Raw genomic sequence first — 11,745 nt, forward strand, 5'->3', positions numbered from 1 at the left:
TTCCTACTTTTCAGCTTTGTTTCGCGCGACGGAATCGAATCGTCGTGATAAAACAGACGCGGTAGAAAACTGCGAGGTCGTTTCCTCGAGGAAACGGAGTTCTGTTTAAAATGATAGCTTGAATACGATCAGATTACATTAGGTTACATGCAATTTCTATATAAATTAATAAGAGTCTTATTTGTTTAACGAACAAGAATATTCTTCGAGTCGCCAGCAGTAATTAACAATTTCTGTGTTTTTATTGATTGTATCTGGCATTTTTAATAATACGGAAAATTTGTTGCGAGAAATATTACCTCAGCGTTTGAACCTGAATTTTCCAGGCGTCTCAGTGGTCGAATTTGTGAGACGCCCGCTTAGAGAGTAGGGAAGTTCAGGTTCAAACTCTGGCTGAGGTAATATTTTTCGCAATAAATTTTCTGCATTATTAAAAATGCCAGGTATGGTCAATAAAAACACTCAAGTTGTTATTTACTCACATTGAAATTGCATGCAATCTAATCCCTAGTAGCGCAATATATTGGCGCAATATTGGAAAATAATGTAAATCTCGTATGCCTAATATTGGTCCGATATTGTAGGATGGACGTCTTCTCTTATTTAGCCAATATTGGTCTAACATTGTATCATATATTAGATAGAATATTAGACCAATATTGCTAAATGATTATTTCCATTATGCGAGAAGTCGCGCGAATTCACACACGCGTTGTTTCATTACATTTTATTATACTTTTATCAGATTTGATATTATTATATACATATACTGTAAACTTTTGTACTGTATTTGTGCGCTGAGTGAAAGAACGATTGCTTCAGCTTATGACGTTGAGAGAATTGGCCGAGAAGTCCGACCAGGAAGTGAAGTACTGGAAGAGTCAAAAGTCGAAGTTGTTCGAGAGTAATTGCAACATCGAGGCGAATTTGGACAAGCTGTCGCAAAAGGTGACCAAAGTCGAGGAAAAGATATCGGAGAACACGAGGACCCACATCGCGAAGAAGCAGGAGCTGAAGGATCTGCAAAGCACGCGAACGAATTTATCGCACAAGCAATGGTAAAACCTGACAATTGTCGTGAGACATTGATCGTCTGATTCAGTCGGCCATCAAACGGAAGACTTAGGCTGATGGCAAGGAACGCTCCGTAAACGATGTCTATCTTACAATTAGTCGTAGGCATAAGGCAAGGCGGAGGAAAACTTAAGTCGTGAAAGTCTATTGTATACGACTTAAGTTTTTCTCTGCCTTGCCGTACGTTTACGACTAATTGTAAGACGGACTTAAGCGTTTACGTTCTCTGCCATCAGCCTTACACTTTCGAAAGGTACGTACGACGGTCCTCGACGAAGAAAATCACCTTGATTAATTATCTTAATTGTTTCAGGAATGACTGTTTGTCGGAAACGGGAAGATACGCAAATGACTTTTCTGAGTGGATAACGAACTACGTACGATTTTTAGCAATTCTTATGAATTTTGCTCTAGTATTGCTCCGATCTCTCTCTCTCTCTCTCTCTCTCTCTCTCTCTCTCTCTCTCTCTCTCTCTCTCTCTCTCTCTCTCTCTTTGTCTCTCTCTGATTATTGTAAACGATTAATGCGAATTCTTTTTATTTTTCAAGTCTAGAAATGTTTTGATGAAGGAGATTGAGAGCCATCGGAAGGACTGTAGTAAAGTTAGCGAAGAACTGGCGGTTTTAGAACAAGAAGTGAACGATATGAGAGAAAAGTACGACTTGGGCTATACCGAAGCTAACGTGGACGATGACGACCTGTCGAACCTTGATAGTGCAATATTCGACGTCAGGCAAGGAAGATGCTCGTGTAAAATTTACTATTCGCGTAAAATCGTTAAACACAACGTTTTTCTGTACAGATCGTGCAATAATAATCTAATGAAGAACGTCAAACTGGAGGAGGACACGTTAAACAAGCTACAGAGTAAAATAAAGCAGAGCAACATCGCCCTTCACGAGTCTAAGGCGAAGAAACAGACTAATATGTTCTAATATAATCGATTTCCTCCTTTAAATTGAATAGAAATGGATTTAAACGTTGTGACAAAATATAAATTAAATATGCAATTGTCGTATAAAAATTAATGCATAATTCGCGATGACTCGCGATAACTTTTTAAAATATTGTACATGTTAAGTTGTTTTTAAGTAATTTGAGTTAACAAGTTGATTTCAGTATCGATACATATGTACTCGTATATTAATTATAAAGATGATCTAATTTAATTTATTGTATAATTGGACATAAGTTGTATAATTTAGTTAATTGTATAATTGAGTAAAAAAAAAGTAAGCACATATTTCTCCATTAATTGAGCACAATAATTTTACAATTAATAAAGTATCGCTTGTGTTCTATTCAAAATAGGGTATTAAAATTATTTTACTGAAGAGTCTATGATTACATTTGGACTCTAGGATTGTCGTCAATCCTAGATTCCAAATGTAATCATAGACTCGACAGTAAAATAATTTTAATACCCTATTAAACGAAGAGCTTGTTAAACTTGGCCTTAATCATATGTCGACAATAATTTTACATTAAATTCAAAAGTGTTTAAACACCGCTTTTTCCGAGTGCCTCCAAGTGGCTATACGTTCCGCAGAGAAAGCCGCTTTCGCGACTGTTGCAAAATTCGTGAATCCGATTGGCGTGTGCTCTTAGATTCTGCCGAGATTTACGCCGCTGAGCACGCAGCCATTGTCGCATTCCCGCCAATTCTGCCGAGCGCCACGGGCGCCAGTCGGCAGCCAATGAGGTGCGTCGATTGGAAATTCGTATAACCTGCCGCAACGGAACGCCGGCCGTGCCGAATGCCGATAATATGCGGCGTTGCTTTTCTGTTCGTTCGCCGATGCCGCCGTGTTGTGTCCCTTGAAAGGAGGAGTAGCCGAGTGGAAGGAATCGCTTTCCCTGATCATCGCCATGGAGCTTACCGACGACAATTTAGTGACGCTGAGCGAATATCTGAAGCACACCCTCAACCCGGACGTGGACGTCAGATGCACAGGTCGGTATAACCTACAAGCCCCGTCATTCTCGCTACACCCCGAACGTCGTGCGCGTCCGGCGCGTTAATTAATTGATATCCGCCTGTGACTTTTAGCCGAGAAGTTTCTGAAGTCGGTGGAGATCAATCAGAATTATCCTTTGCTGCTGCTCCACTTGGTGGACAAGTCTGAGATCAACATCACGATTAGGATCGCCGGCGCGGTCGCATTTAAGAATTATGTTAAGCGCAACTGGAAAGTGGTTGGTTTTCTTTTACATCGCTCGTCTACTCTAACGTCCTTACATGTTCCGCGATGGCCCGTCAATGCAGATTGTTATTTTAGGAGGAGGATTCGGTGGATCACATACACGTCCAGGACAGAGACGCCGTCAAGAAGCTGATTGTTAATCTGATGTTACACTCGCCGGATTCGATACAGAAGCAGCTGTCCGACGCAGTGTCCATCATCGGGAAGTACGACTTTCCGAACAAGTGGCCGGAGTTGATCGATCAGATGGTAGAGAAGTTCAACACTGGCGACTTCCATGTGATCAACGGAGTCTTGCACACCGCGCATTCCTTATTTAAGAGATATAGATACGAATTCAAAAGCGAGAGCCTATGGACAGAGATAAAATTTGTATTAGATAAGTTCGCCAAGCCTTTAACAGATCTGTTTTTAGTAAGTACACTTGCCGAGTCGCTTTACATGCGTCAAGGCTTGTGTCCGCGACGCTAGAACTTGGTCCAAGTTCTAGTTCCGACAAATGTGCAGCCAATCGACTCGCAGCTACTCCATAAAAGCTGCACGTTGACTAGCTACACATTTCTCGAAACTAGAACTTGGCCGAGTTGCAGCGTCGTAGACACAGGCCTTTAGAAAAGTATTGTCAAAAAGATATGTTTTCTCAATGAGTTACTTTACAGGCTACAATGAATTTAACGCAAGTACACGCCAATAATACGGAAGCCTTGAAGGTTATATATAATTCCCTAGTTATCTTGTGTAAAGTTTTCTACTCCCTGAACTTCCAAGTAAGTATATACAGATGTAGCGTCTATTAAAATGTACAAGAGAATTTTATTCTACGAATAATCACCGCAGGATTTGCCAGAATTTTTTGAAGACAATATGGAAGCATGGATGAGAAACTTTCATACTTTGTTGCATGCTGATGTTCCTTCCTTGAAGACTACGGTAATTTCTGTTTTAAAATTATATATACATTCCTATTTAGACGTAGAATTGAAATGATCTTTTAATGTGCAATCTTTTGAAGAACGAGGAAGAAGCAGGTGTAATAGAGCAATTGAAGTCACAAGTGTGTGATAACGTTGGCCTATACGCCCTAAAATACGACGAGGAATTCCAACCCTATTTACCCTTATTTGTTACGGCGGTGTGGAATTTACTCACGTCCACAGGTCAAAATCCCAAATACGACGCTGTGAGTAAAGCTCGCCAGATATCGTTCAGTCAGAAATTGGTTTTCTAGGAAAGTAATGCAAATTATAAAATGCAAAAGCATACCTGTACGGTGACGTGTTGTTGCAGCTAGTATCAAATGCATTGCAATTCTTGGCTACGGTAGCCGACCGGGCGCAATACAGACACTTGTTCGAAGATCCGGCGACCCTCGGCAATATCTGCGAGAAAGTCATTATTCCTAACATGGAATTTAGAGGTGATTGTACCTTAATCGCGCAGTGCAGGTGTGACGAATATTTGCCTTACTGAATTCTTAAAAACTTTGCAGAATCGGACAATGAATTATTCGTGGACAATCCTGAGGAGTATATCAGACGAGATATCGAAGGCAGCGACGTGGACACCAGGAGACGCGCCGCGTGCGATTTAGTCAAAGTGTTATCTAAATCCTTCGAAGAGAAGATTATGGACATCTTCGGAGCGTATATACAGGTGAATGAATGTAATAGAAAAGACACCGATAGTGATTTCATCTTCAATTAATTTACATATTTGTGTAGGTGATGCTGCAAAAATATGCCGAGGAACCGTCGAAACATTGGCGCAGTAAAGACGCTGCCATTTATCTCGTTACTAGCAGCGCGAGTAAAGCGAAGACGCAGAGACACGGAGTTACTCAGAGTAGCGAGCTTGTTCCTTTACCACAGTTCGCCGCGCAACACATCGAGCCCGAGTTGACAAAATCAGACGGTATATTGAATGTATATATTCTAAAGGAGTAATTTAATTTGATTGAGCTTTTAATTGCCGAGTGCTTGGAGCAGTTTAGAAGTTGCAATTGAACACAATTGCTTCCCAAAAACTAGAACGCTTGATATACGATGTACTGTGATGAATACAAAGTTATAATATGACAATAACAAATTTCAGTAAATGAGTTTCCAGTACTTAAAGCGGACGGAATAAAATTCGTAATGACGTTCAGATCGATACTACCTCGTGAAATGGTGGTAGGAAGTTTGCCGCAATTAATAAGACACCTAAGCGCCAGCAGCATCGTCGTGCACACTTACGCCGCTTGCGCGATTGAAAAGATATTCGCGATGAGGGGCGCCGATAATTTGTCCTTGTAAGATATATCTTGATTGTTAAGGGCCGGTTTCACCAACGTTGTTTAACTTTAAGCTTAGCCTAATTCGTTCTTTGTCTCATTCCACCTGTTACTTTTGAAAGAGACAAACATGAATTAAACTAAGATTAAAGTTGAGCGACGTTTCGTGAAACCGGGCCTAAGTTTCGTATAACTCAAGACTGAAAATCCACTTTAAATTTTATAGAGTCAAAGGGGCCGATATAGCTCCACTAGCAGCGGATTTATTGAAAGGGCTTTTTTCATGTATGAGCATTTCTGGTTCCGAGGAGAACGAATACGTCATGAAGGCTATCATGAGGAGCTTCGGTATCCTGCAGGAGGTTGTGGTGCCGTTCCTGGCCGATTTACTCCCGAAACTTACCGAGAAACTCGCGATGGTATCTCGGAATCCAAGCCGGCCAAACTTTAATCATTATCTCTTTGAAACCCTAAGTTTATCCATTAAGTAAGCATTTGTCGTTAATAATGACTTAATTACCGAGCTAGAAAAAAATGCTTTTTGATTATTTCAGAGATTTTATTTTTCTCGTATTTTTATTTAACACTTTACGATCTGCATTCTTCGTGATGAAACTTGCATTTTTTTTCCAGAATTGTTTGCAAAACGAATCCCGAGGCAACAACATCTTTTGAACAGGCGTTGTTTCCCATCTTTCAAGGAATTTTACAACAGGACATACCGGGTAAATTATTTATAATAGCACATGTTACAAATTGTAATTGCACATGAATATCAATATTAGAACCTTTTTTTTTTGCAGAGTTTATTCCTTATGTTTTTCAAATTCTCGCATTGCTCTTGGAGCTACGGCCCAGTCAGGATGTACCAGAACCGTACATGGCTCTGTTCCCGTGCCTATTATCACCTGTACTGTTTGAACATCAAGCCAACATCCATCCTTTAATTCGTTTGTTGCAAGCGTTTATTAGTCGTGGCCCGCATCAGATTGCGGCGCAGGATAAAACGAGTGCGCTACTGGGAGTCTTTCAGAAGTTAATTGCATCGAAAGCGAATGATCACGAAGGATTTTTATTAATACAAAGCATTATTGAAAACTTCGATCCGTAAGAATGCTCGTGAAAAATTTTACATAATTTTTTATATCTATTTTTACCCTTCATATTTTATTTAACAATTGCTGTATCCATTGTAACGCTAGTATAATATTGCAGGAACATTTTGGAACCGTATATGAAACAAATTTTCGTACTCTTCTTCCAAAGGCTGTCGACGTCGAAGACAACGAAGTTTGTGAAAGGTCTAATAGTATTTTTTGCATATTACATTGTTAGATACAGATCGTCGAGCTTGATTACGATTATCGACCAAATACAGCCGCAGTGAGTTTTATAAACATGTAAAGACTCCTCGTATCTTTTGCAAGTACAAGAAATTACAACAGGTATTTTATTTTTAGAATGTTTGGAATGGTGGTGGAGCGCGTGTTCATAACCGACCTGCAAAAGATAGCAGGCGAGGTCGAGCGAAAAGTTGTGGCTGTCGCAATTTCGAACTTGCTAATTGATTGCCCCGCAATGCTTGAAGCTCCGTACAACATACACTATTCTCGCTTGTTAGCCACTTTGGTCGAGTTCTTCGAACTACCGCAAGATGAGACCTTGGAGGACGATGCGTTTCCGGAACTTGATGATGCGGTTGGCTACCAAGTTGGTTACAGCCAACTCATCTGTGCAAGAAATCCTCGGAAAGACCCATTGCAAAGTATGAATATACTTTCATGTTTAATTTAACTTGTGACTTTACTAAATATGTAAATGTAAACGGAATATGGATTCTCACAATGGGCTACCACTCGCCTCCTCACGCTGTTTTATTTATAACATTCAACTTTCCACTCAACTTTTTTTGAAATCTGTGCATATTTGAGACGAGGTGATAGCGATCGATAAATCTGCCGCGTTAATCGCTTTTGCTCTATGGAGCTACGCGTTAATCCATTGTTCCTCGGTATACTTTGGATTAAACGTATCAAACTTTTTCAGGAGACAGCGTTAAAATATCTAATTGGGAATTCTTGTATATACACATAGAGTGTATACATATAGGGAATATTTATGTATAAAATTATTTCATGTTGACAGATATTGGCGATATACGTTTGCATTTGGCGCAAGGCCTTGGAAGATTATCGCCGGGATATTTGCCAGGATTGTTGAGCCAGTTACCCGAACCTAATGCGAATCACTTGAGAAATTATCTCCAACGAGCTGGTGTTACTGTTGCATAATACGAGCTAGATGTTCGAAACAGACTGAAAATCCATTTGATAGCTCGAAAAATGAACAATATCGAACTTAACAAATTGTAATTAAAGAAGGATCTTTTATACGGTAATTGTAAAATTCGTGAAATACATTATCGTATTCCATTTGTAATTTGCAATATTGAAAGAAATACTCTTCATTTTTTACACCATAACTTTGACATTTACATTATATATTATTACAAAAGAAAACGGAGAAAAAATATATATCTGTAACTGTATTTATGATTTTAATCAACACAAGTTATAAAAAATTACCAATTACCTATGTTATTCAGGTTTATTCAACATCCGTTTCTTCCTTTTTAATCATTTATTTAATCAATACATAGCTATATATTTTATATGGTATTTACATGTAAAATAACATTGGCACTAGTGTAAATTGTTTCTCAAGTATTCTTGAAATACATATCCATTTATTGTTGAACTAAATTCTATTTAATTTTTTCAAATGTAAGAACGTTCATCTATCAAGTCTAATATATTTCTATTTATATTATTGAAAAGAATGGCATTAATCGATAGTTTCTGAAGTTAGTGAATAAGTTGCTACGATAACATATTTTACAAAATTTGATTGGAAAAGTAAAATATCAATCCACTTTTTTAAATAACCGAGAGAAGATCTAAGAAAGATCTACGCTACAGATCTATATAAATTATTTTCGATTAAAATATCAACAAAGAAAATATCGAAAAGTATGAGAGGAAAAATTACACCATATTTTATTTCTCTTTTCTTAACTATTATTTTTTTACTTTATCGTGTTTCTACCAATGTGACAAATATGGTAGACAGAAAATCGAAAAATAAATAATACTATTGTATAATATAAAATGGACAGTTCATCATAGAAGGTAATAAAAACTAGTTAATATTTATCTAATGACTATCACTACTTTCCACGATACGACTTTTTACATACATAGAAGAATATTGTGATTTGTTAAAGTAAAAGTATGTTAATTGCAAAGCAAGATTAAAAAATTTATATTCAAATTTAAAACAAGTTGTATTGTAAATGTCTAATTTAAACGGCAATTATGCCCAAAATGATAACAAAATGAGTTTTTATCTCATTCAAAGAATTAAGAGATTGAAAATAAGTTGTATATAACGTCGATATAATTACGAGTGGCCCTGCTATAAATAACGATATGGATTTTTTTAATCGTGCAGTATAGGATATAATATATATTTCATCTTATAGCATAACTGTTCTGCTATTAAAGTAAATGTAACTAGTAACTTTCTCTTTGCAGTTGGAGTTGAACATTTAAATCTGCATATTTTTCGCAAGTTTAGACGTGCTTCTGTATAAAAAAATAATCTCTGATAAATACTTTTTCGTAATTTGTAGCCAATTAGCATCACTTCCGACATGCAATATAGGCTATTTTTAAACGGGTATCACATATATGCTTGCTATGGAAATATGGTTGGCATCTTATAAATGTGCTTATACGGTGTAGGATATGTAGCGTACTCGTTACTTTTTTTTTTGTAATGAAGCTACGGAGAATAATGCACATGCCTATTGGCACAGTTGGCTGTATGGCAATGTATGAAACTGGCAATTTGTTTCAATTTAAAGGTCCACCGCAGAATGGTCCATCAAACTCTTCAACAAGCTGCTCGACATTCTGTGGAAAGAAGCATTGCGTTACAACAATCTAAATGATTAATAAAAAGTTACTTATTACCTTCATATTAGCTTAATTAACGTCTAACAAATACATACTTTTTCATCATGTGATCGTAAAGGTAAGATGGTATGATCGTTACAGTGATGACATCTCCACCCTTTTCAATCTCCACTGTGATATCTTTATCCTTCAACCCAACTACGTTCTGTAAAATTTATCGATTTATTGTGTATTCTACTGAACGCTAAGTCGAATGTAGACATTGCATCATGCGAACCTTTCCGTTAATCTCGAGTATTTGATGATCGGTTAAAAGTCCGTTTCGCGTGGCCGACGAGTCTTTCACTAAAGCAATTATTTTTCCGTTCTTAAATTGAAATCCGATGTAACCGGTACTGTCCTTGTGCATTGTTACGGTACGCTCGAGTGGTCTGCAATAAAATCGACATTCCGTTTGTTAATCAAGCGCAGCAGTAAAACTAAAGTTTTTATAGGTGAAGTGAAGTGGCGAATTGTCCGACCTGTCGCGCACGATCACTTTTATCCCATTGACATCGGCGTTGCGGAAAAGCTTGTGCACTTGTTCCATCGAGTATCCGGCAACGCACACGTCATTGATGCTCAAAATTTGATCGCCGAAACGTAATCCGGCCATCGCCGCTGGGGAGTTTTGACTCACGAGGCAGACAAAGACTCCATTGTTTATGGCGTGTACCCTAACGCCAACCTTCCCGTCACCGTCCTTACAAAGCGTCAACTATAAGGAAAGAAAAACCGATGGAGCATTTAATTAAAAAGCTACAATTCTTCGCGCAAGATACGCATATAACCATGTAATTTAAGAATAATTTTCGTAGATATGCATCGGTTTAGCGATCAATTATTACCTCTCGGATACCATTTGTTACATGAGCTTTCTGCAAAGCCACGGATTGTCCTGACAAAGGAGCGACCATCCCTGCCAATGGGCTGCACGGCGAAGTGAGAGCCACCTGAACCGTAACGTTAATTTCTACATTACGCTTACTAATCTTTTAAACAGGCTTCTTTTTATACTGGAGCGAATTTAACAGGATAATCTTTTTCACGGTACAACTAAAAACCCGGCTGCATTATTCGATATAACGATTGGCATACATCAGTCGCATTCTGACGGGTAGCGAGTGCGTATTCAGGCATATTTTGCGCAATGGTATCTTCGGTCAGCTCGAGGCCCATGTAGTCACCCAAGGATGGGTACAGCATACCGGGCGCAGAAGGAACGTAAGCCGGCGCCGAGGGAGTCGTAGTCGGTATCGAAGCGATAAACTGCGACTCGTTCTGCAGCTGAGCCTGCAATGTTATTTCAGTCGACACAACTCGTTCATGTTGAGTATAGAGGAAAGTCCCCTGTGATGAGATAGGATTCTAATGCGAGACGTTAGGTTTTCAACGTCCAAACGCAATCGCAAATCTTTTTTCCCGCAACGATTACACGACCCAACCATCAATTTTTCACTAAACAGATTTTACTCCAAATTCGTGGCGGAACCAACAGACGATGCCTGTTAATTTAGCAGAAACTCCGCTATGTCATATTAGAAGCCTATCTCATAATACGGGATTTTTCTACAATTGTAAGTCTATCTGTGAATAATACAATAGGCACCATTCGGCAAATTATAATCCAACTGTACGCACATACGTATGGAGCTTACCTTCATCATATGATCCACCTTCATATCTTCTAGCGTAGGATAGAGAGACATCTTGAATTCTTTATGAAACCTGCAACGAAATGTGCATTGGCTTATTTCTCTCCCAAGAGTTTTATTCTGAGCTGCTCCCGCTATTTATGGGCGCCTCTCTTATTTTAAAATTCTATTTTATTTCCACTTGCTCTTAAAGGGGGATAACATCACGCCAAAGCTCTCTTATTTAACATTTCTACTCTCTATCGATCGTACGATAGACGTAGTCGCGCAATCGATACAAGTCCAAGTGCTTCCGTTCATTGAGAGTGGAATATTTTACATACGCGTTTCTCTCTCGCATGTAAGATGTTTATACACACGTTCTACTGTTATCTTAAGCTTCAAGGATACCGATAAGACGGGAAAGCAAAGCGACCTTTACCGGACATACATTGTTCGGGAATAAATAAAGAATCAAAGGAATTTCGACAGAAAGACGAGACGAATGTTCAATATTAATAAACATTAATACGCTGCTCAACGT

General features: G+C 38.4%; 3 protein-coding genes across 3 annotated transcripts in view; 2 read left to right on the top strand and 1 right to left on the bottom strand.

Moving 5' to 3' along the window:
* Positions 1 to 764: 764 nt before the first annotated feature.
* LOC105569411 lies at positions 765 to 2,307 on the top strand. Its single transcript, XM_012025864.1, has 4 exons — positions 765 to 1,058; positions 1,388 to 1,451; positions 1,624 to 1,808; positions 1,878 to 2,307. The coding sequence occupies exons 1-4, from the start codon at positions 826 to 828 to the stop codon at positions 2,008 to 2,010; spliced, it is 615 nt and encodes a 204-aa protein (XP_011881254.1). The 5' UTR covers positions 765 to 825; the 3' UTR covers positions 2,011 to 2,307.
* A 492-nt stretch (positions 2,308 to 2,799) lies between these two features.
* LOC105569412 (exportin-2) lies at positions 2,800 to 7,987 on the top strand. The gene is made up of 16 exons (XM_012025865.1): positions 2,800 to 3,029; positions 3,126 to 3,271; positions 3,355 to 3,693; positions 3,939 to 4,046; positions 4,117 to 4,209; positions 4,292 to 4,459; positions 4,567 to 4,696; positions 4,769 to 4,932; positions 5,001 to 5,190; positions 5,371 to 5,569; positions 5,778 to 6,038; positions 6,185 to 6,276; positions 6,355 to 6,658; positions 6,767 to 6,934; positions 7,012 to 7,316; positions 7,697 to 7,987. The coding sequence occupies exons 1-16, from the start codon at positions 2,945 to 2,947 to the stop codon at positions 7,840 to 7,842; spliced, it is 2,898 nt and encodes a 965-aa protein (XP_011881255.1). The 5' UTR covers positions 2,800 to 2,944; the 3' UTR covers positions 7,843 to 7,987.
* Positions 7,988 to 8,282: 295 nt separating this feature from the next.
* LOC105569413 (syntenin-1-like) overlaps positions 8,283 to 11,745 on the bottom strand; it is a 7,505-nt gene continuing 4,042 nt past the window's right edge. The window contains exons 2-8 of the mRNA XM_012025866.1: positions 11,226 to 11,295; positions 10,666 to 10,860; positions 10,416 to 10,520; positions 10,050 to 10,285; positions 9,806 to 9,959; positions 9,624 to 9,733; positions 8,283 to 9,525 (exon numbers count right to left, since the gene is read on the bottom strand). Of these exons, the coding sequence (XP_011881256.1) occupies positions 9,471 to 9,525; positions 9,624 to 9,733; positions 9,806 to 9,959; positions 10,050 to 10,285; positions 10,416 to 10,520; positions 10,666 to 10,860; positions 11,226 to 11,276 (906 nt within the window). The 5' untranslated portion in view covers positions 11,277 to 11,295 and the 3' untranslated portion in view covers positions 8,283 to 9,470. The remainder of the gene's footprint in view (positions 9,526 to 9,623; positions 9,734 to 9,805; positions 9,960 to 10,049; positions 10,286 to 10,415; positions 10,521 to 10,665; positions 10,861 to 11,225; positions 11,296 to 11,745) is intronic.

This window comes from Vollenhovia emeryi, unplaced genomic scaffold (genome assembly GCF_000949405.1).
Source record: "Vollenhovia emeryi isolate VEMERY1.0 unplaced genomic scaffold, V.emery_V1.0 DF939124.1, whole genome shotgun sequence".
In the NCBI taxonomy this organism is placed as follows: domain Eukaryota; kingdom Metazoa; phylum Arthropoda; class Insecta; order Hymenoptera; family Formicidae; genus Vollenhovia; species Vollenhovia emeryi.